The 24133-nt window shown below is 41.5% G+C and overlaps 1 protein-coding gene across 1 annotated transcript; it reads left to right on the plus strand.

Moving 5' to 3' along the window:
* HAVCR2 (hepatitis A virus cellular receptor 2) lies at positions 1-20705 on the plus strand. Its single transcript, XM_044241086.1, has 8 exons — positions 1-283; positions 5730-5789; positions 7045-7383; positions 8281-8364; positions 13114-13154; positions 14587-14713; positions 18403-18439; positions 20227-20705. Exons 1-8 carry the CDS (start codon positions 190-192, stop codon positions 20384-20386), a joined length of 942 nt encoding a protein of 313 aa, XP_044097021.1. The 5' UTR covers positions 1-189; the 3' UTR covers positions 20387-20705.
* Positions 20706-24133: the final 3428 nt, after the last annotated feature.

The raw sequence follows: 24133 nt of genomic DNA on the forward strand, positions 1-24133 counted from the left end.
AGAGAAGAGAAAAGAAAAGAAAAGAAAAGAAAAGAAAAGAAAAGAAAAAAGAAAAGAAGAAAGAGAGCTCACCAGATTGATAAGGACTCCATGCCTTGAACTGAGGAATATGATTAGCTTCACTATCTGACCCGAGAGTAAAAGACTAATAAGCCAACAAAAGAAAGAAGAGGTGCCCCATTGCAGAACATGCCCAGGATGGGTGCCCGCTCACACAGCTCCCCACACCAGCGTGGTCTCTGTCGGGAGTCGCGGGCCCTGCATTTTCAAGATGGGACTGCAGGTAGGAGTTCCCGCAGTGACTCATACGTAGTTCAACGGAATTTTCTTTTTTTTTTCTTTTTTATTATTTTTTTTTCCAATTTTTTTATTTTCAGAAAAACATTATTCATTATTTTTTCACCACACCCAACGGAATTTTCTTGATGGTAGACCCCTTTTCATTTTTCAGTTTCGTCACTGGGAGCCTCGCTGAGTAATTGAGGGTAAATAATTTTACAGTCCTCCCCACTTCCCTTTCCTCTGAAGAGGACTGGTTATGGTGGGCAGGGGCACCATTAACTTCCCTTAGGAGTTAGTTACTTGCTGGGCAAATACTGCGATTTCCCAGAATGCTGACTTTTCCTTGCCAGGCTGCTGTTTTCTACAGTGTTGTGAAGAGCACGTCCTTGTAAGCTAAAAAGCACTTTATTAGTAAAATGCCTTTTTTTTTTTTTTTGGCAAGGAAAAGAATCATGCTATTTGGAAGGTCAGGTTTTCTTTTCCCATCTCTCCTTCCCATCCCTTTCGGAGAGGGCATCTCTTGAATTGCACCACACTTTTTCTTGGGCAGAATCACCTTCTTTGACTTTAGAACACAGGGTTTGGGAATATGGCTCAGATCAACCCAATTAGTCCCTGTTGAGCCTGGAGACCCAGATAGTTTAGCAATGAGTCTGTGACCCCAGGTGGGCTTTTGAGGGAATGTGAATCACTGGACCCGTGTGAGCAACCGAGAGGTGCTTGGTAGGCGGCCGTGTGCTCTGCAGCTAGAGCGGGGGGACACTGTGGAGACTCTGAGGAACCGGAGACAGCCACAAACCAGGTCCCCAGTGACCTCACTGGGGCCACTGAGTCAAATCTGCCTGCAGCTGATCTTTTCAATAACGTCAGTCAATAAATTGCTTTATAGTTTAAGCTAGTTCGAAGTTGGGTTTTCTCTGAGCTACAACCTGAAGACTGATGAGGCAAAGGTTTATTGGTGTAAGAACAGCACTGAGATCTGGCCAGGAGAGGTGGTCCACAGCAAGGAGAAATTGAGTTGTCTTGTCAATGAATCATCATTCTGAAGACCTGGAAGTCCCTTTGGGTCTGCCCAGGGTCTCTCTTCTGAAGTCACCCTCTCAGTGCTGGGGCCTGGTGGGGAAGGCAATGCCGAAAGCAACCTGAGGCAAATGAGCGCTCTGAGACCACAAAAATGACTGTAAAATAAAAATAAAAGGACTTCCATCTGAGGTGGAGTCTTTGAACCGACAGGCAGTTTAATAGGAAATAGATGGATATGCTTTCTACTTTCTCCTTGATCCTCCTGTGTCCATGATGTTCCTAACTGTTCATGGGTGAGACGTTCTTTCCAGGATGTTGACAGTAGGTATTTTGTGCTACTGAGATTATGGTATTTTTAAATTTATATTCTTCTTTCTTTTTTTTCCAGAATTTTCTACAGTGGGTATGACTCATATAATAAAAAAAGTTTTCAAGTACTGTACAGACACACACGCCTATAAGCACTTTTATTTATTTATTTATTTTTAAAGTTTTTATTTAAATTTCAGTTAGTTACTGTCCAGTGTAAAATTAGTTTCAGTGTAACAGAGTGACTCAGCACCTCCAACCGTCACCAGGTGCTCATCATGACAGTTGCCCTCCCTCATCCCCATCACCTATTTCACCATCTCCCCGGCCACAGCCCCTCTGGTAGCCATGAGTTTGTTCTCTATAGTTAAGAGGCTGTTTCTTGGTTTGCCTTTCTCGTGCTTTTTTCCCCATGCGCATTTGTTTTGTTTCTTGACTTCTGCATGAATGAAATCATATGGTATTTGTCTTTCCCTAACTGACTTAATCCGTACAAGCACTTTTAAAGAGAAGTCACAGGGCTAGATGCAATGTGGAAGTCAGAAGACCAAGCTCAAAACTGCTTAACTTCTTACCCTTAATAACCAAACTTAGTGCCTGCTTTTGCAAAATTTTGGGACTGATACGACACGGAAATTGAAATGTTGTGGTTTAAATAAGAGAGGGCTTTTGATTCAAAACAAGTATGCATAGGATTCCTTATGAAGTCATCTCTCTGATACCCATTCTTCAGCAGCTCCCCCATTGTACAAAGTAGACTTGAATTGGACTGAGTTTTCCCAGATAATCCCATCTGTCTCACTCATGTTCTTCTGACTCCTGACCTGGGTCAAATTCCCTAACTTTCATTTTATAAATTTTGTCCAGTGGCCCTTCAGTTATCTATCGCTGTGAATTCTAATTACACATAATCCTAATGTTTTCATTTGGGGCTTGGAGGCTATCTTTAAGAAGCTCGAGATTTTTCTGCTGCAGAAGGAGAAAAGCAAAAACACAGACTTAATCTGTACAGTGGTATTGTTCTACACAAATTTTATACAAGCTGGAATGGAGAGATCTTTGGAATGGAGAGTTGAGTTTAGAAAGATGCAAGCTGATCAGTGTTAGTCCCCTGCACGCAGAGCAAGCAGATTATCGTGATGGGCTCTGATGCACGCAGCCCACACTGTGAAGAACTCTTGCCAAAAAGTCACGCTGAATCTAACCAAAGCTCTAGAGTCAAGTTTTGTTTATAGGAAGCACACATAAAAAGAGGAATAATTTAAATGGCCCCACAGAATGTGGAACATTCTGCAGAAGAACTGGTTTGTACAACCCGTCGAGGGCAAGAGGTGGGGGGATGGAAGGAAGACTGTTTTAGATGAAGTTTCTAAAGAGACAGAAAGCTGAATGCAATGTAGGGACCTTATGTGGGTTGGCATATAAACAAACGTAGGGTAAAAAGGTATTTTTGAGATAATCAGGGGACATTGGATTATGGACCTATTGAATTAGGTGCTAAGACATCATTATTATTATTATTTTTAAAGATTTTATTTATTTATTTGACAGAGAGAGATCACAAGTAGATGGAGAGGCAGGCAGAGAGAGAGAGAGAGGGAAGCAGGCTCCCCGCTGAGCAGAGAGCCCGATGCGGGACTCGATCCCAGCACCCTGAGATCATGACCTGAGCTGAAGGCAGCGGCTTAACCCACTGAGCCACCCAGGCGCCCCCTAAGACATCATTATTAATTTGGTCATGTGTGACAATGGTGCTGTGGTTATACAACAAAATTTCCACTTTTTTTTTTTTAATTTTATTTATTTATTTGCCAGAGAGTGAGCGAGAACCAGAGAGTACAAGCAGGGGGAGTGGCAGAGGGAGAGGGAAAAGCTGACTCCCCGCTGAGCAGGGAGCACGACGGGACTCAATCCCAGGACCCCGATCATGACCTGAGCTGAAGGCAGACGCTTAACTGACTGAGCCACCCAGGCGCCCCCAGAATGTCCACTTTCAAAACACAAAATGCACACCTAAGTCTGTAAGGGTGAAATAACAGGATGTCTAGGATTCATTTTAAAATAGAAGTTGATAATTTTAAATCTGTGTTTTGGGAACTCATACTTTTCTCTCTGCTTTTGTGTATGTCCAAAAAGGTTTTTTATATAAAATAGTAAATAGAAAATGTAAGGTGCAACACAGGTATGCAATTTGTCTAAGAAAGGAGGGAATAAGGATATGTGTGTGTTTTTCTTGTGTTTGCATTGGGGGTATACACAAGAGACTTAGGAAAACATAAACCTACAGGGTGGGTGGGGGAAACTGGTAGACTTGGTAGCCAGGGTGGAGGTGGGAACAAGGCTTCTTCATAAAGCTTTGATATTGCTTTGAATTTTAGCCATTAGGATGAACTATCTAACCACTGTTTTTTAAAGAAACAAATAAAAGTTAAATAAACATGAAAATGCTCAGAAACAGCTCCCCATACACGGAAAAAAAAAAAAGAGAAAGAGTTTAGAGTAAATTTCTAGGCTCCTTTATGTCTAGACTTCAGTGAATTAATAAATTGTTAATATTTTATAAAGCTGGTTCCAAAAGAGATGGACAGAAAACAGAGTAATAACAATAAAAACAAAACAAAACAAAAAAAAAAGAACACAGACTCTGAAGGCTGAAACTTTTAATTAAGAGTGTTGCCCGGGGTTATGCAGTAAACATGACCTCTGATGCCATGTTTAATTCATTCTGCCTTCCCCTCGAATATGGACATTTGCTGGTTGTTCTGAGTTCCATGGGCAGACCTATTAAGGGCAAATGTGAAATTCACAAAACAGTTTATAGTGGAAAAAATCTGGAGTTTGGGGGACTCCATTCTCACCTGAAATTACCAATCATGTGCCCTTGGGCAAATCAACCTTATCAGGTCTCAGTTTCCCCCAGGGGATGATGAAATCTGAGTCTGATCTCTTCAGTAAAGGCTACTGTTGCTGGGGAAGAACACACATAGGATAGGTTGGATATTTATATTAAATGCATTTAGTGCCACAAAGATGAGTAACATGAAAATTCAGCAAGAAAAGACAGAGGAGGGCCACAAGGCTTGCAGAAACTATTCAGTCTGTGAGCTCACTTTTGTAAAGAACCATTGGCTTTTAAGTTTCCCAGACAAATGTCAGACTCCCAGGGCTCAGACTGTTGGGGTCAGAGAAGTTACCTCTGTGATGGAGAGTGTGTCTGGAATGCCACACTTTCTGACAATTCATGCCCGAAGCCCCTGCGGTGGGAGGCAAGGGGACATCTTGTGTATGTGAGAGAGATGAAATCAAATATTGAGCCCCCCACCCATGGTGGGGGAAAAGAAACACGCAGAAAGGAATGTGCCTTTCCTAAGTGGAAGAGTTTGGAAGTTCAGGTCCAAGTCAGAATATTAGAGCAGGGAGCTGTGCCTATGTCACCGAACACAATTTCCTCACTTTGTAAACGAAGGAACCGAGATCCAGCACAATTTGTGTTAGACACAACCCAATTTGTGTTAGAGCAAGGGTAAGCATTAAGCTCCGGAATGGAGTGGAAAGAAGGATAAGGAAGATGTGGCTCATTGTGGCATTATCCAGCTCCCTGTCCAGTTCCCGACACAAGGCAGGTGCTTCATTAACATTGGTCACGTGACCAACCAACTGCCTGATCGGACTGAATGCACAGATGCTGTGTTCCTACCTTGCGTCCCCTGGTAACCAGCTGGACCCACACGCCACCCGTTTCACACAGGGGATTATTTCATTGGAGAAGCTTGAAGCCTCTCTCTACTTGCTGAGAGTTCTCTTGGCTGAGAGACACTTTGCTTCCTCCAAGTGTCGCTTCCTCTTCGTTGATACTAAGGGGTAAATACCAAAGACTGACAGGATGTCTGTGGTGTAGCAGGGCAGAGAACTGGAGTTTCCTTTGTTGTAACTGTGGACGTGGCAGCAATAACAGAGCGAAGACTGGTAGTCAGATGCCATGGTGTGCTGGGCCAGCAGCTGCGAACAGTGAACCCTGCTCCTGTCATTGTGGAGGAGATTCGATTTCTTTAATTCTCCAGTGTCACTGGAGAATCAAAGCAAAAGAGAGCCATTATTTGACTTGTCTTCTTCAGAATCCATGGTTTCACCTCCTTCCTTCGACTGTGTCCTGCTGTGGCTGCTGCTACTCACAGGTAAGTCCGGCCATGGGCTTTCACAATTGGATGCTACACGATAAAGATGCAGGGATGGTCATCGCAATGTTTGCAATAGCAAGTTTGGAAGGAACCTCAGTGTCCACCAGCGGGGGAGCAGGTAGATGAGCTGTGATCTACACTGCAAATGGGGAGGCGGACGACACACAGCGATACGGAATGCCTCTAAGTCCGAATGTCAGATGAAACAAGAAGGCGCAGAAGGACACGTGTATCAGGCTTCTATTTGTGTATGTGTGATGCAGGGAGTGGGAATATGTGAATGCTTCTTAACGTATGGACTCTGGGAAGGGGAACTGGAAAACAGGAAGGAGCAGGGAGAGGGAGTATACTTCTCATTTACCTTTTACACTGTTCAAATGTTTTACTATATATATATTTGTTTATATACATATATATTTGTTAATATATATATGCAAAGGCAATTAATTTTAAACCTCACGATAGCCTGTGAATTGTTTCAAACACACAAGCTTCTTATTCAGCCAATGGTTGTTATTCATCATGTGCTGAGGGCTTAAAAAGAGAGCGAGGGGCGCCTGGGTGGCTCAGTTGGTTAAGCATCTGCCTTCTGCTCAGGTCATGATCTCAGGGTCCTGGGATGGAGCCCCGCATCGGGCTTCCTGCTCAGTGGGGAGCCTGTTTCTCCCTCTCCCTCTGCCTGCCACTCTCCCTGCTGTGCTCTCTCTCTCCCTCTCAAATAAATAAGTAAAGTCTTTAAAAACCAAAGAGAGAGAGAGAGAAATCTTTATATCAAGTTAACTGCCTTTCATCCATGAGCAAGCAGCCCACTAGCCCAGACCGGTGAGCTGTTCTCCCGGCTGACAGTGACTCATTGTCTGATTATCTATTTCCATCAGCCTTGCCCTCCAGTGTTCACAGGGCTGGACCACAATTCTCTCTTAGGGCACTGGTTCTCAAAGTGAGTTTCCGAGACCAACCATCTCAACAGCTCCTGGGAACTTGCTGGAAATTCAAATTCGTATACCCCACCCCGGACCTATTGAGTCAGGAACTCTAGAAGTTGAGCCCACCCATCTCTGTTTTAATAAGCCTTCCCTGTGATTCTGATGCTCCTCAAGTCTGAGAATCATTGTCATAATGAATCATCCTCCAAATGGGACAGCTGCACTGGTTTCCTTTTTATTCTATAAGGCATTACTTGCAGTTTTCTTGAAATGGACCAACCTCACTCACTCATTGCTTGGGTCTTGTTCTCTTTCCCTCTATTCAGGGTCTTTGGAAGGGGTATACATAGCTGACGTGGGTCAGAATGCTGATCTGCCCTGCACCTACACTCCCAACCCTTCTGAGGATCCTGTGCCTGTCTGCTGGGGCAGGGGAGCCTGTCCGGTGTTTGAATGTCATAGTATGGTGCTCAGCACAGACGGAAGGAACTTGAAATATCAGACATCCAACAGATACCAGCTGAAGAGGACTATCCACAAAGGAGATGTGTCCTTGACTATAGAGAACGTGACTCTAGCCGACAGTGGGATCTATTGCTGCCGGATCCAGTTCCCAGGCCCAATGAATGATAAAAAATTAAACCTGGAGTTGGTCATCAAACCAGGTGAGTGGACCTTTGCAAGCCTTCTTGAATAAAATCACCTGCCGGTAATATTAAATATACTGATTGGTCGCCCTTCTGATCTCTCCAGTTACAGCCCCGCTTGTCCATCTGTCCCTAAGACCTACAGTTTAGCAGACTCCACCAGCGATGCCCAGCCACTTTTAACTCCCTTCATCTATTTTAAAACTCATGGACAGGATCTATAGAATGGGAGGAAAGGTCAAGATTGGTGGTTCAAGAGCCTGATTGCTTATTGAAATCACCTGGAAAGCTTTTAAAGACCTACATAGCTCCTTGGTCCCCACCCATGAACCACAGAAATCAGCATCTCTGGAGGCAGAGTCCTGAGCACTAGGATTTTACAAAGTCTGCCTTCAATGATTATCCCCCTCACCGTGCAGCCAGGATCGAGAACCTTCAGACAGTGTACATGTCAGGTACCTGTGCTCATGTGTTTGAAGATTTATAGAGCGTACAGTGTGTGGCTGATGGAGCAGAGTTCAAATCCAACTTTGCCTCTTAACTATCTGCCATCTTGGGCAAGTTATTTAAACTCTGTGAACTCCTTCTCTATGAAATATGGTAATTCTTACCACACAGCCCCCCCGGGAGGATTTTACGAGGTGTTTGTGAAAAACATTTAGCGTGGCCATTTGGGTGGCTGCTAGTTCCATCATTAACGATTAGACTGTGGCAGTGATGACTGTAACACTCCTCTGCCCCACACCTCAGGAGTGTCGTACACGCTCAAGGAAGGTGTCAGGTAGGTTTGGCAGTTGGCCATGTGCTTCTCTTTATTTGTTGCATTTCGTATTTTTTCTGCTGCCCCTTTGATTCCCTGCCACAAGCTCTCTGCTCTCAGAAGGGCTGCATCCTTATGTTGGTTTCTGATATTAGCCAAGGTCACCTCTGCTCGGACTCCATGGACAGACTTCACCGCAGCCTTTCCACGGGTGCTCACCACCAAGGAACGTGGCACAGGTAATGATACCGGAGGCGTAGCACGAAGCCTTTGGGTATTTTCAGAGTTCAGAGGATTTTGAGTATGAGAAAGAGACGAGAAAAGGGTTTGAGTGGAGGCCTGAACGTCCCTGTGGACTTGAGTGAGATGTGTGTGGGGAGAGGGGAGGTGAGGACAAACCTCTACTGGGAAAAAGGAGCCCTGAGCTAGGCTTCAGAATTAGTCACAAGTACTTCTGTGACCCGGGCTGAAAACTTTCACTTCCCTGGATCTCTGCTTCTTGTTCTGTCCAAAGAGAGGTTTGGAGACTTTAACTTTTGTGACCTAGTAAAATTCCCTCTGCCTCCAAAAACAGAATTCTGGTGATCCACATATTTTTCCAAATAAGAAAAAAAAATTCTACTAATGCCATTATTGCATTAAAAAAAGACATGCTTTTAAGTTAAATACATTTAGTCTGATGAAAAACTCATTGCGTTGCCTTTATTTTCCAACTGACTCCCAGACTGGGATGTTTTGGCATGATCTGGCTCCAGTTTGTGTTTGGGGTTGCATCTGGGGATTTCAAGAATCTCTTCTAACTAGAATGAAGCCCATCCTCTTCTTTGGATTCCAGCCTTCGAAAGAGCAGCTAAACTCTTTCAGTAATTCAGCAAGGACTTCTTCAGGCTGCCCTGGTAGAGAAGATAGGGTCAAAAGAGCAGACTGAGGGTTTCACTGAGCAGGGAGATTAATCTTAAATGTCTCCTGTCAGATTTCTGGTCCTTCTTATACTCTCTGGAGCTCAGTCTTCCATTCAGTAAGATAAGGGTAATAACCAGTAGGTCCCATATTTTAATCTCCGAAATCTCCTAACTCCCACCTTGTGAAATTTAACTAAGAAAGGGTGTCTCAAGTGGCTAGCCCAGTATTTGATCACAGGATGTACTCAGTTATTGTCTTTAATGTTGCCAGTAAGATGTGGAGGCAGAATGAGGTTGTGGCTAAGTACCTCAGTGACGGGCCTCCGCTACCAGCCCTTCATACTAGCTTTGTGAGTGTGAAGTAAAATTGCTCAAAATCTGTGAGGCTCAATTTTCTTACCTCTACTTTGGGTGTTTTCTCAGGACCTATTGCCTAAGATTGTTATAAAAATTGAGTGTGACAATGTATGCAAAATGCTCAGTGTCCTACCTGGCCCACAGAAAACCCTCGAATATTAGTTATTATTATAAGTATTAACTTCAGCTCTCTACTGGTTTAATCTTTGGTGGTTCTTTAGTCATTGGTAGCCAACATCTCTTATGAGAGGGAGAACATTAAATATGGTGAAACAAGATGACAACCGTTATCCCAAAAGGAATTTAAAGTGGATTTTAAAAATTCCTTTAAAAAGGAATTTAAAAACCACATTGATGGAACTGCTAAGTAAACATAAATCTTAACCACACGCAAGATTTTCTTTCTTTTTTTTTTAAATTTTATTTGTTTATTTGACAGAGAGAGAGAGCACAAGGAAGGGGAGTGGCAGGCAAAGGGAGAGGATTAAGTACAATCCCTGATGAGCAAGAAGCCCAACATGAAGCTCAATCCCAGGACCCTAAGATCATGACATGAGCTGAAAGCAGACTCTTAACTGACTGACCACCCAGGCACCCCTATTGTTTTTTTTTTTAATTTATTTTTTATTTATTTTCAGCATAACAGTATTCATTATTTTTGCACCACACCCAGAGCTCCATGCAACCCGTGCCCTCTATAATACCCACCACCTGGTTCCCCCAACCTCCTACCCCCGCCTCCTTCAAAACCCTCAGATTGTTTTTCAGAGTCCATAGTCTCTCATAGTTCACTTCCCCTTCCAATTTCCCCCAACTCCCTTCTCCTCTCCATGTCCCCATGTCCTCCATGCTATTTGTTATGCCCCACAAATAAGTGAAACCATATGATAATTAACTCTCTCTGCTTGACTTATTTCACTCAGCATAATCTCTTCCAGTCCTGTCCATGTTGCTACAAAAGTTGGGTATTCATCCTTTCTGATGGAGGCATAATACTCCATAGTGTATATGGACCACATCTTCCTTATCCATTCGTCTGTTGAAGGGCATCTTGGTTCTTTCCACAGTTTGGCGGCCGTGGCCATTGCTGCTATAAACATTGGGGTACAGATGGCCCTTCTTTTCACTACATCTGTATCTTTGGGGCAAATACCCAGTAGTGCAATTGCAGGGTCATAGGGAAGCTTTATTTTTAATTTCTTGAGGAATCTCCACACTGTGTTGGAGGGGATGTGGAGAAAGGGGAACGCTCCTACACTGTTGGTGGGAATGCGAGTTGGTGCAGCCTCTTTGGAGAACAGTGTGGAGATTCCACACCCAAGATTTTCTAATGTAAATCCAGGTTCTGCTTCCCTGTAATTAACCCTAGTCAATATTTACTGATGCCCATGTTCCCATCCAGGGCTCCAATGTTCTTTACAATGGCACTGCCAAGTGGGCATTCACTGTATGCCCACACACCTTCCTCCTGAGCTAGTGCATTTCCTTAGGGTTGTCCATATCATAAACAAGTCCTTTTCCCTTTAGTTTTTACTTGTTAGTTCCTTTCCTCTAGGGCAACAACGATGGGGTCTCCCCTTGCAAGTCAACTTGGTGTAGGTATACATACCTTTTCTTTTAATGTGGAATGTGGGTACATTGAATATGTTTGCTATTAAGTGGAGTGGAGCCTTAATAAGTAAATGTTCCAAGGGTCTTGGAAGCTTCTAAACATGCTTTGAACACAAAACATTGTCATGTCTCTTCAACCTGAAGGAGGTGGAGCCAGGTCATGGTGAGTCCTCAGCTCTGGAGGTCGACTTGGTTTGAATCTCAGGTTTGCCAGTTACTACTGGTTGTGTGATCTTACACCAAGTACCTCTCTGAGACTCAGGTTCTTCTTTTGAAAAGTGGAAAAATAATAGTACTTCTATATTGTGGTGAAGATTGAAAGATATGTGAATAAAGTGCTAAGCACCATGTGTGGCAGGTAATACGTGCTAGATGGTAACAATAGATTCATATGCTTCTGAGACCATCTCATCCTGCCCTCAAAGCCCCCTCCACTCCAGCCATTAGTTTTTTCTCTAGGAAAACTAATGCAGATTTTTTTTTAACTGTCCTACTCACCTTGGTTGATGGTTATCTATATGAAATTAAGTGTGATAATCAATAAAACAGAGTACTCTTGGGTTATTTTCACTGTAAATTGAATTTTTTTTTTAAAAGGAGAAGTCAGTCTTACCATTTAGAGCAAGAGAAATAATTACAGGGAAGCAGAAACTGGAATTACATTAGAAAATCTTGTGTGTGGTTAGATTCATGTTTACTTAGCAGTTCCACCAATGTGGTTTTTATACTTTAAATTCCTTTTGGGTAGTAATAAGAGCAGAGGCAAGTGGAAGAGAATCTCTTTTATTTCCTTTTTTTAAAAAAAGTATTCAGGCTGAGAGTAATAAAATTTTAATATTAAAATCATGGTTTATTAAACCAGGGGTTTTATATGAAAGGACTTGGACTTTCAGGCTTCTAGAAAGTGGCCATGACATTTAAGAAGTTTCAGAGCCTCTGACTCAGCCAGAGACATGAACAGGCATCCTTAAGTTCCCCAAAGCTGACATTCTATATTGATTTTTTTAGAAGGCAGCATCTGTGAGGTCAGGGCCTGTGCCCAGGCTGTTGGCAGCTCTGTACCCCATGCCTGGTATAGAGTAAGGGTGTAGACCATGTTCATCAAATAGATAGACAGATGAATAAGTAAATGGGTAAGAAGGAAAAAAAGGTGAGCTGGCAACTGGGCAGTGTGTCCACTTGGAAGTGACCGTGCCAAGGTGAGGGTTGTTGAAGGCAGCGGAGTGTCTGTTTGAAGCCATGCAGACCTAAACCAGAAGGCCATTTCTGTTATTCATTAAGCTCCATTACCCTGAGTAAGTCTGTTCCCTTCTGAAATTTCAGCTTCTTCATCTAAGTAATGGAGCTAATAGTCCCTACTTTAGAATAACTGTTTTGAATGCTAAATGAGATACTTTGCTCAAAGAATTTAGCACAATGTCTGTTCATGGTAAATTAGAGCTATTGTTATTATTATTTTCATTTTTAGGCAATCAAATACCCTGTCTCCCTCTTAATGAGTAAATGTTAAACTTTTTCAAGAAAATTAACTTCTGTTATCTTTTAAAGTCTAAATAAAATCTAATGCCTGCTTGAGTGATATCAATGTTGTTGGAATTCTGCAGCCGTCTTTGGGGCCCTGTGGACACAACAAACCATATATTCAACAGAGGTCTTCCTGGCAGAGGTCTCCTTTTTATTGCACCTAAATAGCTGGGTTCATTATCTGGTTAAAAAAATTTGGTCACCCTAGGAGCACCTGGGTGCCTCAGTGGGTTAAGCCTCTGCCTTCGGCTCAAGTCATGGTCTCAGGGTCCCTGGGATCAAGCTCCGCATCAGGCTCTCTGCTCAGTGGGGAGCTTGCTTCCCCCTCTCCCTCTGCTTGCCTCTCTGTCTACTTGTGATTTCTCTCTGTGTCAAATAAATAAATAAAATCTTTAAAAAATTTTGTCACCCTAAAATTGCTTTGTAGGTATTTAGAAAATTTTATTGGTCTAGTGATTAATTATTGTGAAGAGTATAAAGTAGATTTAATTTCAAATAGGATTATAGGTGTCTTTAGGATTTTTTAAAAAGTCAGATAAAAGAAAAAATTTCTGACCATTCTATTGGCTTTTTTTTTTTCTCTCTTTATGGCAGAGACTCAGACACTGGAGGGCCTCCATGATAAAGAACACACTGTAAGTGAATTTGTGTGCCTGTGTGTGTGTGTGCATGTGTATATGTGTGCTAACTTCATGCTCAACTCAGATAAAAGAAAGTTCAGCTTTAGTTCTTCTTGTTTGCTCTCTGCTTGGGGAAAAAAAATGCCTTAGTCTCCCTTAGCCTCAGTGCCCTTGGCTGATGATGCCAGTTCCAACTGCATAGGCCTGTTGTAAGGGTGGAATAAGGGAATATACATAAAGTGCCCGGCACGTAGTGTCAGAAAACCAAAACGAGGAAGCACTACCCTCTTGTCCCTCTTCTCCTATTTCACAACTGTATGACCCTGTGGAGGGTTCAAAGACCCTCCATCTCCCTAGAGTGTATTTCTTCTCATTTCCATGGCAACCCCAATGAAAAAGATTATTTAAATTTATTACTATATGACAAGGCAGCAGTCAGGAATATTGTAAGCCAAGAATTTCTATATCCACCTATAAAGAAATCAATATTTTAATTAACCACAAATTTAGTGTCTCCTACCTTCTCAGAGTAAAAGGAAATCCCCTAGATAGCAAGCTTATAGTGGCAACTTAGAAATTCTTTGGGGACATATCCAGGAGTCTGCCTTCATTTGACCAAGTCCCCTACTTGTGTGTTTACAACCAAGGCTCAGCACTCTGTGTTTGCCCCTCTCTGTGACCAAGGACTGACTCTAACTACCTCTGTATATCTATAGTATTTAATGCACAGTATCTTGCAATTAACACTCCTATAGTACATGTTTACTGAATAAGTGCAGGATTTAATTTCTTTGACTTCTTTGTTTTAAACATGTTCCCTATTATTGTTTTTAAACAGGAACATGGACTAAAATTTTGGAAGCAAAAGAATTTTCTGAATCTCAGTTAAACAATTAAACATTTCAATGGATCAGAGCGATAACCATAATAGTGGCCACTGCTTAAGCTGTGCTGAGCATTTTATATTTCTTATCACTTAATTTTTCCAAGGAGTCTATATGATGGTGGCAGACCTGGGATTTGAACCCAAGACTGTCCAGCTGTAAAGGCCTGGCTTTTAAATCACTGTCTTTCTGTGAATATGGGGGTTTCTCTGTAAGACACCAAGTTCTGACTGCTCTGAAACTCTCTGGAACACCAGGGCCCTTGAATGAATGGAGTTCCACTCTAAAGCCCATTTTTATTTGGGACGGGAGGGGAGTCCATTTACTAAGGGCTCCTTGTGCCCCCAACAGCATAGAATTGACACATTTTATTGCCTTACTAACTGTGAAGAGTATGCTCATCGCTTTCTTTGGGGGTGTGAGGAGACAGATCAGAGACCTCTCAAGGTCCCTGCCCTCTTGTGGTGCTATGAAAGGGACGGTCTGATGCACAAGTCATGAGACTGGCTGAGCACACAACTGGCTTCCGGCTATCTGCTACAGTTCTCTTTGTGTTTCCATAGCAAATACCCACGTGGGCTACTGAGTTACAAGACGCTGGTGCGACCACTAGAATGGGAGTCTACATTGGAGCAGGGGTCTCCGCCGGGCTGGCTCTTCTCCTTATCACTGGTGCTTTAATTCTCACATGTAAGTTGGTTGATGTTGCTTCTCTCTCCCTCTGATGTTAGAAAAGAACCAACAGGGTGTCTGGGAGGCTCAATTGGTTAAGTGTCTGCCTTCAGCTCAGGTCATGATCCTGGAGTCCTGGAATCGAGTCCCGCAATGGGCTCCCTGCTCAGGGGGGGAGTCTGCTTCTCCCTCTGGCCCTCCCCCTCTCATGCTCTGTCTCTCTCTCTCTCTCTCTCTCTCATTCTCTCTCTCAACTAAATAAATAAAAATTTTAAAAAAGAACCAACACAAACCTAGATAGAAATATAAGTTTATACTTATACCTGAAGGTGATAAAACTGAACACCCTGTAGTCCTCCCAAACCTATCAATAATAATAGCTATTTTTTACTCAGTGCTTACCATGCAATATGCAGGCATTGTGCTAAATGTTTTTACCTACATTTTATTGTCACCATCTTATGCAGTAGATAGTATTTATCACCATTTTATCATGCAGGAAGTATAGCTATGAGAGAGTAAGTCACTTTGCCATGGTTTCAGAATCCCTAAGAGGCAAAGCTGGAATTCAGACCCAAGCAGGCTGATTCGAGCACCTAGTCTTTACCTTTGGCTAAGAACAAAAACCTCTTTAAATCATGAATTAGGTTTATTAGGAAGCACAACAACAAAACTCATTTCTTTCTGTGCATTTTCCTATCTTATTTATTCCTCAGGCATAGGTCTTTAGGGAGAGGTGGCAAGTCCTGTTTCTGATGGGTCATGGGCCAGGATTTGTACATTTGTGTTTTGCTCCTTCACTGCATTCGCACACACATTGTTATCTAAGTTATTTTTTTTAAAGATTTTATTTATTTATTTGACAGAGAGAAATCACAAGTAGACTGAGAGGCAGGCAGAGAGAGAGGGAAGCAGGCTCCTTGCTGAGCAGAGAGCCCGATGCGGGACTCGATCCCAGGACCCTGAGATCATGACCTGAGCCGAAGGCAGTGGCTTAACCCACTGAGCTACCCAGGTGCCCCCTAAGTTATTTTTATTTAAAAAAATCTTCTTAAGTTATGGTTTATCATACTTTAACTGCATATTTAAAGTATGTCCAACTTGATGAATTTCAACATGGAAATCTATCACGACTTTTAAGACCCAACCAATGGCATCACCCCAGAAGCCCCACACACTGTTGTAATTATGATATATTCTCTTCTCTTTGAGGGCAGAGACTAAGGTCTTATACTCCATGGCTTAGTACATTCTAACAACCTTTCCTACTCTACTTAAACATGGACTGCATAGTGGGTGACCAGCTGTCCCAGGTTTGCCCGGAAATGATGGGGTTCCTAGGATGTGGGATTCCAGTGCTAAAACTGGGACAGAGATTGGAAAATCAGGATGAATTGGTCACCCTAGTTGTGTGGCTTAAAGCTGCTGAGTGCTTTATGCATATTAAATTCTCATAATTACTCTACTGACAAAGATACTAGTATTATTCCAATTTACCAAATGGAGAACTAGGGTGCTGTCCAAAGTCATATGGTTAATTGATAGATATGGAATCTGAAGACAAGATTCTCCTCTTCCTCACCATTACGCTATTCTGCCATTATTGGTAAATGGATTGTTCAAAGAAAAAAGCTACCTCATCCACACTTACCTGAGTTTACTGAGAGGTAGCAGGGGGGTTCATGAATTGATCACAAGGATGTAAAGCCTACAAGTTGATAAAGAGCAGTAATAGCACTCATTACCTTTTTGAGTTCTGCCATGGGCTGGATATTAGGGGCCATTCTAGTCTGTGTCAAGAGATTTGAAGTGAGGTTTTTTCTCATTGGGGGAAGTCTGACACTTTGTACCAACATCTTTATTACTCCAAAGACATGGTTACCTAGAAGAACAGATGGGAAAGTCCTGTTTGATATGTGATATTTTCCCTAGAAGTTGCTGGAGAAAATCTTAAAACCAGGGTGACAGGTGTTTAAGTCAGGATATCAAAGCCATTAATTGGCAACAATACAACTAGCAATCCTGTATCTTTCTAGTGCTCTCTTTGCAATGAACATCCATACCTCAGTACTACTCAAATCTCCCTCATTTCTCACTCAACAGATGAAGTATCAAAGACCTATTCATTCTTTGCCTTAGCCAAGACTTCATTCCTCCTTTTACCCCTTTCTCTAGAATCATCCAGTACACTTCTGTCTTCATTGTCATCAATCTTTCAGCAATATTTAACCAAATCGACCCTCACTCATTCTAGAAAGTCTTCTTTCTCTGGGCTTATAGAACACCATTCTCCTACTTCATTGGCCAATACTTTTCAGTCATTTTTGTTATTTCTTTTTCTGCTTCACCTTTAGATGTTGATACTCCTCAGGGCTGGTCCTTTCCCTTTCTTATACACCCTTTAGGTGATCTATATTTCGACAGGCTTAAATGTCATCCTTAATTTCCCTCTACAAGTCAGAGTGTTTGTACAGTTGATACCTCCACTTGGATGTCTCCCACATTTAACATATCCAAAATGGAGGTCTAGAGTCCCAGAACACAACTTCTGCCTCTCTGATCTTCCCCATTATAGCGTTTCACTACCATCCATCTGGTTGCTTAAGTCAGAAAGCCAGAGGCCATCCTTGAATCCTGTTTTCTCTTAACACAAAATTCAGTTTTAATTCCTGCAGACTTTCTCCAAAATACAATGTAAAATCCATTCATTATTCTCATCTCTCTTGGTCACCACCTTCCTCTGATCTGAGGCATCATGATCTCTACTCACTTCTCCATTTTTTTATGCCTCTTTTAATCTACTCTTCACACAGCAGCTAGGGTGATCTTAAAACTCAATTAACTCTCATATTTCTGCTCTCCAATTATTTCTAATAGGTCTTAGAATAAATTCCAAAACTTGATTATGATGTAAAAGGTCCTTTGGAGCTAGCCCCAGCGTACCTCTCAGACCTTATCTTGGGCCACTCCCTTATTTCAGTTTCAGGAACCCCCCCATCATCTTTACCAGGGGTTACCAGGGTTTACCATCTCTGGCTGAATTCTCCCCCTGGCTCTTCACTTGGTTGACACATTCTCTTTGTTCAGAACTGAGCTTGAAGTTCACCTCTTCTGAGTTTTTTTCCTGACCACACTCTCCATCATCTGTTCTAGAGCCTTATTAGTTCCACAATTTGAAATTATTATTTAAATGCCTGCCTCCCTAGAACACAACTTCTAAGAAGTCAGGGATCACAATTCACTTTTTTAAAAAAGATTTTATTTATTTATTTGACAGAGAGAGATCACAAGTAGGCAGAGAGGCAGACAGAGAGAGAGAGGAGGAAGCAGTCTCCCCGCTGAGCAGAGAGCCCGATGCGGGGCTCGATCCCAGGACCCTGAGATCATGACCTGAGCCGAAGGCAGCGGCTTAACCCACTGAGCCACCCAGGTGCCCCACAATTCACTTTTGCATCCCCAGTGCCTAGCATACTACCAGGCACATAGTAGACGCTTCATATATTTGCTGAATGTAAGAAATTCATCTGTATTACTTACTAGCATAGTCCGTGTAATAAATCAAGACATTGATAGTTTGATTTATTTCAATCCAAAAGGAGACCAGATTTCCCTAAACAATCCCTGCCTCCAGTGAGTTCATTTTATTTCTTATCTCTTTTGTTTCATGAGAATATTTTTAATTGAATTTTCTTCTACTTTTTAACTAGGGTATTCTTATAGCAAAGAGAAGTTACAGAACTCAAGGTAAGAATATTGGTGTTGTAGGGGAAGGTGGGAATGTCGGAGGCCCCTACTCTAAGACGGCTTTGCTCTTAGAAGTCCAGCCCTAGGATTTAAACTTAGACTTCTTTCTTACCTTAGGCATGGATTAATGCAATACTAATTAAACATGCTACTCTGTTTTTCTTTTTGATTTCTTTAGCTTCATGGCCTAAAGTTAAGGTGTAGAATTCATCTCGCTATTGATAGGAAATGCTTTTTTGTATAATAATTTTTTTTTTCAATGAATTGACCCTTCCAATGATTGAGCTACATTCAGTCACTGGGCTGGGCACTGGGTTACAAAAGTGAGTGAGAAACCCAGAATCTACTCTTGGGCTTTTATAGATCAGCCCAAGCATTCTTAAGTTATGTTCCTATTAGAATCATCTAGGGCATTGAACATATTGTTGCCAACCCCAGAACAAATAAATCAGAATCTTTGGGGATGGGACCTAAGCATAGGTGTTTTTCTAAAATATTTCCAGGTGATTCTAACGTGGAGGTTGAGATCTATTGGTCTATTATATTGCAGTCTTGGTATCCATTTTTAACTATATGTATATGAATACATATACACACATGCACATACCTCCATGCCAAATACATAAAGCTTAAATAACTTATAGTGGAATGTACTGATTTTTGGTACATGAGTAGAATAAAGTGTAAAAAAAAATGACTCTGCCTATTGAATACTATCTAGACCATGAATAATTTTAGAGAAAGTAGAGATAGTAATTTATGAAGACAGATAAGCTATAGTAATAAAGTCAAATAAGGCCAAATAAAATATTTAATTATCACTGGCTTTCAATCATCTGTGTGAGGATTTGTTATTAGAGCTGAAATTTGAAATGTGATACTACACATAGGTAATATTTAAATGAATTAGTTCATTATTTGGTTGAAATTATTTCGTAAAGTTATCTGGTTAATGTTCATCTTTATCTATATATGTAAGTTCCATAGAAAATTAGGGCACTCTTGCCCCATTAGTATCCCTACCTCTTGGTAGAGAACATGATGCTTAGTAGGCACTTTATCTGATGACTGAGTGAATAAATGCTCCTTATGGCAGCCCTGTGAAATAGAATGCTTACTATTCCCATTTTACAGATGACAACACTGAGACACAAAGTTTACTAACACTCCACCTTTATGGGATTTTTGTGTATTGTTCACTGCAGCATTTCTTGTTTCCTGGAATAGTGTCTAACATCCTAAATATTTCTTGATTGAGTGAGTGAAAAAAGAAACAACCAACCACCCAGTTTGCCTAAGATCCTATGGCTGGTAAGAGACAGAGAATTCTAACTCAAGTCTGACTTGGTCCATAACATATTCATACTTTTTTCTTTTTGAAATTATTCAAGCCCATAGAAGAACTGAAGTTACCATACAAGACACCATAGAACCTTTCAATGAAACCTGTGATTTAACATTTTGACATACTTGCTCGGTTTGTTTCTCTGTTTATATACACAGTTTTTTCTGAACCATTTGTAAGGACATATCAGGCATCTTCACACTTCACCTCAAGACTTCAGTGTGTCCCTCCGTATGAAACCATGCCAGTTTTGTACTTAAGAAAATGAAGATGAATTCAAATTTCCATAATTATCCCACATGTTATTTTATTGCTGTTTTATGGCCTTTTCCTCCTAGTTAGGACCTGATCAGGGATCATGTACTACATTTGGTTGTCCTCTTAACTCTATTCTGTGCTACCCAGGAGATGCTGAACTCAACTGGGACATTTCTTTCCACAGCCTCCTCACTTTGGGCAGCCCCCCTCCCTTGGGGTTAGCAAACACAGGAGCAGAAGGAATGCGCTCGCAGGAAAACATCTATGTCATTGAGGAGAACATATATGAAATGGAAGATCCATACGAATACTACTGCTATGTCAACAACGAGCAGCAATCCTGACAACCTAGAGGTTTAACCCTTTATGTACCACCAGATCCCACGACATCATTTTTGAGCATAGTGTCGTCTTTGAAAACTATGAAATGTGTCAAGTGATCAGTTTTAGAGACTCTGTCCGTGGCCACCAAGCAGAGCTTTTACACTTTCTGATGATAATTAGCTCCCAGAGGGAGGGAACGGTGACCTGCCCTGCAGTTGGCACAACATGACTTCTGAGTTTCAGCCATCAGGGCTACCCAACTCAAAGACTACTAATTGGGACATTATAGCTCAAATGGGCTTTTATATAGAGTAGGAATTTTTAATATGCAGTCCCCGAAATGCCAGGAAATTCAGTCACATGACGGATCCACAGAGCTCCTGAAAATATAGGGAAAATTATGTGCTGAGATACGTGCATGTCTTTTTGGTGACAGAAAGACAAAAGGGGCCGCTGATTTTCAAAGAGATCTGTGATCTATAAAAAGTTAAGAAGCTACTGGAGGAGGAGAGAGTCTCGAATGTTCGCTCCGAGTCTCAAGACTAGTGCTTCTCTGAATATTGATTCTTTAACAGTAAGTGCCTGCCACTGCAGAGCTCTCCTTTGCCAGGAGGACTGCCCAGCAGGTCCTGTGGTGTGGCAGGAGCTCCCAGAGAAAAAGGAAGTGTGCCTCCTGTGTGTTGCCAAGTTTTGTCTGGGGTGCACTCAACGGGAAACATCTCCCAGCAACTTCTCCATTCATGGAGAGAACTGGAGCTCTGTTTTTATAGAAGAAGAAGCAGTGACTGGGACACACATTCTAGTGGAAAGAAGGCAAAGGGCTGCAACAATCTATATCAGCATCAAGTTCTTTGAGGGAAAGACTGTGGTTCTTAAGCTTCAATTTCAAGGTGGTAGCGACTTGGTTTATTTTGCCCATTTTTTACCTGCCCAGTGCTCTCACACCTCACAGAAATTTATTAAACATTTTTGGAGTGAAAAAAACCTAAGAAAGGTAGCCTTCTGCAAAGTCTTTTCCATTGCAGGGTTTACATAGAGCTCTTCCAGAGAGCACGCAGATAGTCCCAAGATCCCATATCTGCCCTTACCTGGTCCCAGGTGGTGTTTGTTTCTTAGCTTCATTCCCAGCTCAGGCCTTTGGAAGCCTGTTACTCTTTTGTCTGTGTCCCCCTTTCTTTTTCTTTTCTTTTCCTTTCTTTTTAATCTTTTCTTTTTCTTCTCTTTCCCTTTCTCTTCCTTTCTCTTCTCCCTCTCTCTTTCTCTCTCTCTCTCTTTTTCACTCTCTCTTTCTCTTTCTTTCTTTCTTTCTTTTTTTTTTTTTTCTGGAGAGGGGCAGAGGAAAAGGAAGAGAAGGAATCTTAAGCAGGTTCCACACCTGGCACTGAGTCTAATGTGGGGCTTGAGCTCTAAGATCATGACCTGAGCTAAAATTGAGTCAGATACTTAACCAACTGAACCATCCAGCTACCCCTGTATCCCCCTTTCTGCTGAGCCTCCTCAGCACATAAATAATCAACAATAAAGTCCTGTTGCTGCCTTAAAACTGCTCCTCCACAGGTAATAATTAAATGGCTACCATGCCGTATGCAGAAAATGTTGGTCACCAAGGATATAGGCAGCCTGTTTGTTTCTAGGAGTCTTTCTGGCAGTCTTGTGTGAGTTATAATGTTCAGGCTGCATTTAGACAGTTTTGGGAAGTACTGGCTTTCTATAGGGAGATATATAAGGTAGATCATTTTGCAATGATAGGCATTGCATTGCATTGATAGGCAGCAGCTCTCATATAAGACTAAGAATTAATCATAAGTATTTTAAAGTTATGAAATTCTAGAGGGAAGGGATTTCAGAACCTATTGAGATCAACTCAATGGTTTCCCCAGCAGAAAGAAATTCCTATCCTACAAAAATCTTTAAACAATGGTAATGTACCCAGGATGATCATTGCAACAGTACTTGTAAGAGACTTTTCACCACCTGGGGAATCGTTGGTTATTGTGATGTCAACATGCTGGTGCAGTTAAAAAAAATTAAGTGGTGTTAATTCATCACTGAACTGTTTTCCTAATTCAATGAATATTTAAATGTCTACTATATGCCAGGTGTGCTGGTGCTGAGGTCATAAAGAGAGACCAAACAGACTTATCCTTGACCCCACAGAACTCATTTGATCTGACGTAAGGTGGATTCATTCCATTCATTCAGTCAATGAGCATTTACTGGTACCTACTTTGTGCCAGACACTGCTCTTCTCTCTAGAAATAGGGCAGTGAGGGAAACAGACAAAATTCCTGCTCTCATGGAGTTTATATTACTTGTTAGAGGAGAACACTATATTGTAAACAAAAGAAAAAAATTCTGGAACAATGTATGTAGTAGATGCTCATTTTTTCTTTTGCCTTTAAAAAAATCTGGAAAAATACACCAAAATTAATACGGCTGCCCCACAGGGGCAAATGGTCATGTGACAGACTTTGTCCTTTACGTGCTTTTATAATTGTTGGAATTATTATTATTTTTTTGTAATAGAAAATTAGATTTAAGCATTATAGCACTGTTTTCCTTTCTGTCTTCCTGATCATAGGAAGAAATGAAGACTAGGTTAAGCTAGATTTAAGGTCAAGACTGGCAGCAAGCCAGGACTGGAATCCTGGTTTTCAGAGTAGAATCTCTTCTATGTCAATTATGTGGAAGGGGGAAGTTGGCAGAAAGGGGAACAAACCCCACAAGGCTACTACAAAGAGCCCAGGAGATAAGTGGTAACTTAATTAAAAACAGTGTAATAAGATTGGATGTATAGCTTGCTCCTAGAAGCATCTCAGCATTTTTCCTCCGCAGCTCTTCCACAGGAGACCCCCAGGACAGGGGCACTCCTTGACCGTTTGAGACTAAAAAACATAGCAAGACTGTGTTTAATCTGCATATCACTTCTTCTAGATTTGGAATTCCCGAGGCAGAAGTTCCAAGCAGGTCAATGCCTCCTTAGTTGATTTTTGGGTACCCCGTCATGCCCATTCTCATTTAAACTCAATTTTCATTTAAATATAAATTTGAAAAATTAAGCTAAGCACAATTTTGTTTCCAGTTTCTATTCAGAAAGTCTGGATCCTTCTGGAGATAAGTATAGATAGGTGTCCCAGAGCAGCAATTTTTAAGATTTTTTCCACCATCTTTTTCTGGGACTCAGTTGGGAAGTGGGGGAAAAGGAAAGCTGGATCATTTGGTCGAAGGGTTCACAAGCTTGAGGAGGGCTCATATTTTAGTCTGATTTCACTGGAAAATCTGTGCCAAGAAGCAAATGAGTCAGAAATGTTTTAGGCTTGTAGATTCTCTGTGTCATTTCTTCAGTAATGGTGACCACAGTTCTAGAGGTCATTCCAAGTCACTCATTTACTCATTCACTCATAGCAGTGATAATCTTTTGTGAATTATTGTTTGAATTCCTTCAGCTTATGTTGCAACTCTCCTTTTTCTGAGAAAGCAGTGAGGTTTTTTTGGTTGTTTTTGTTTTTAATGATTATTTAAGCTATTCCCTTGTGGTGGCAGTGAGACATCTGTTTAAATGTGCACATTATTTTAATGTGATTGTTTTGTAGGTGGGTCACCTTTGGAAAGTATTTCATTATGGTTTTATATTCTATACTTGTAACCTGTTCATGATATGTTGATATGTGTCCTTTGTAATTTCTATATTTTGTGTTTGTACTCTTTCATTCATGTAAACCTAGTTCATGTAAAATAGAAATGGTTTCTACTCCAATGCAGTGTTT

Source organism: Neovison vison, chromosome 1, assembly GCF_020171115.1.
Source record: "Neovison vison isolate M4711 chromosome 1, ASM_NN_V1, whole genome shotgun sequence".
In the NCBI taxonomy this organism is placed as follows: Eukaryota; Metazoa; Chordata; class Mammalia; order Carnivora; family Mustelidae; genus Neogale; species Neogale vison.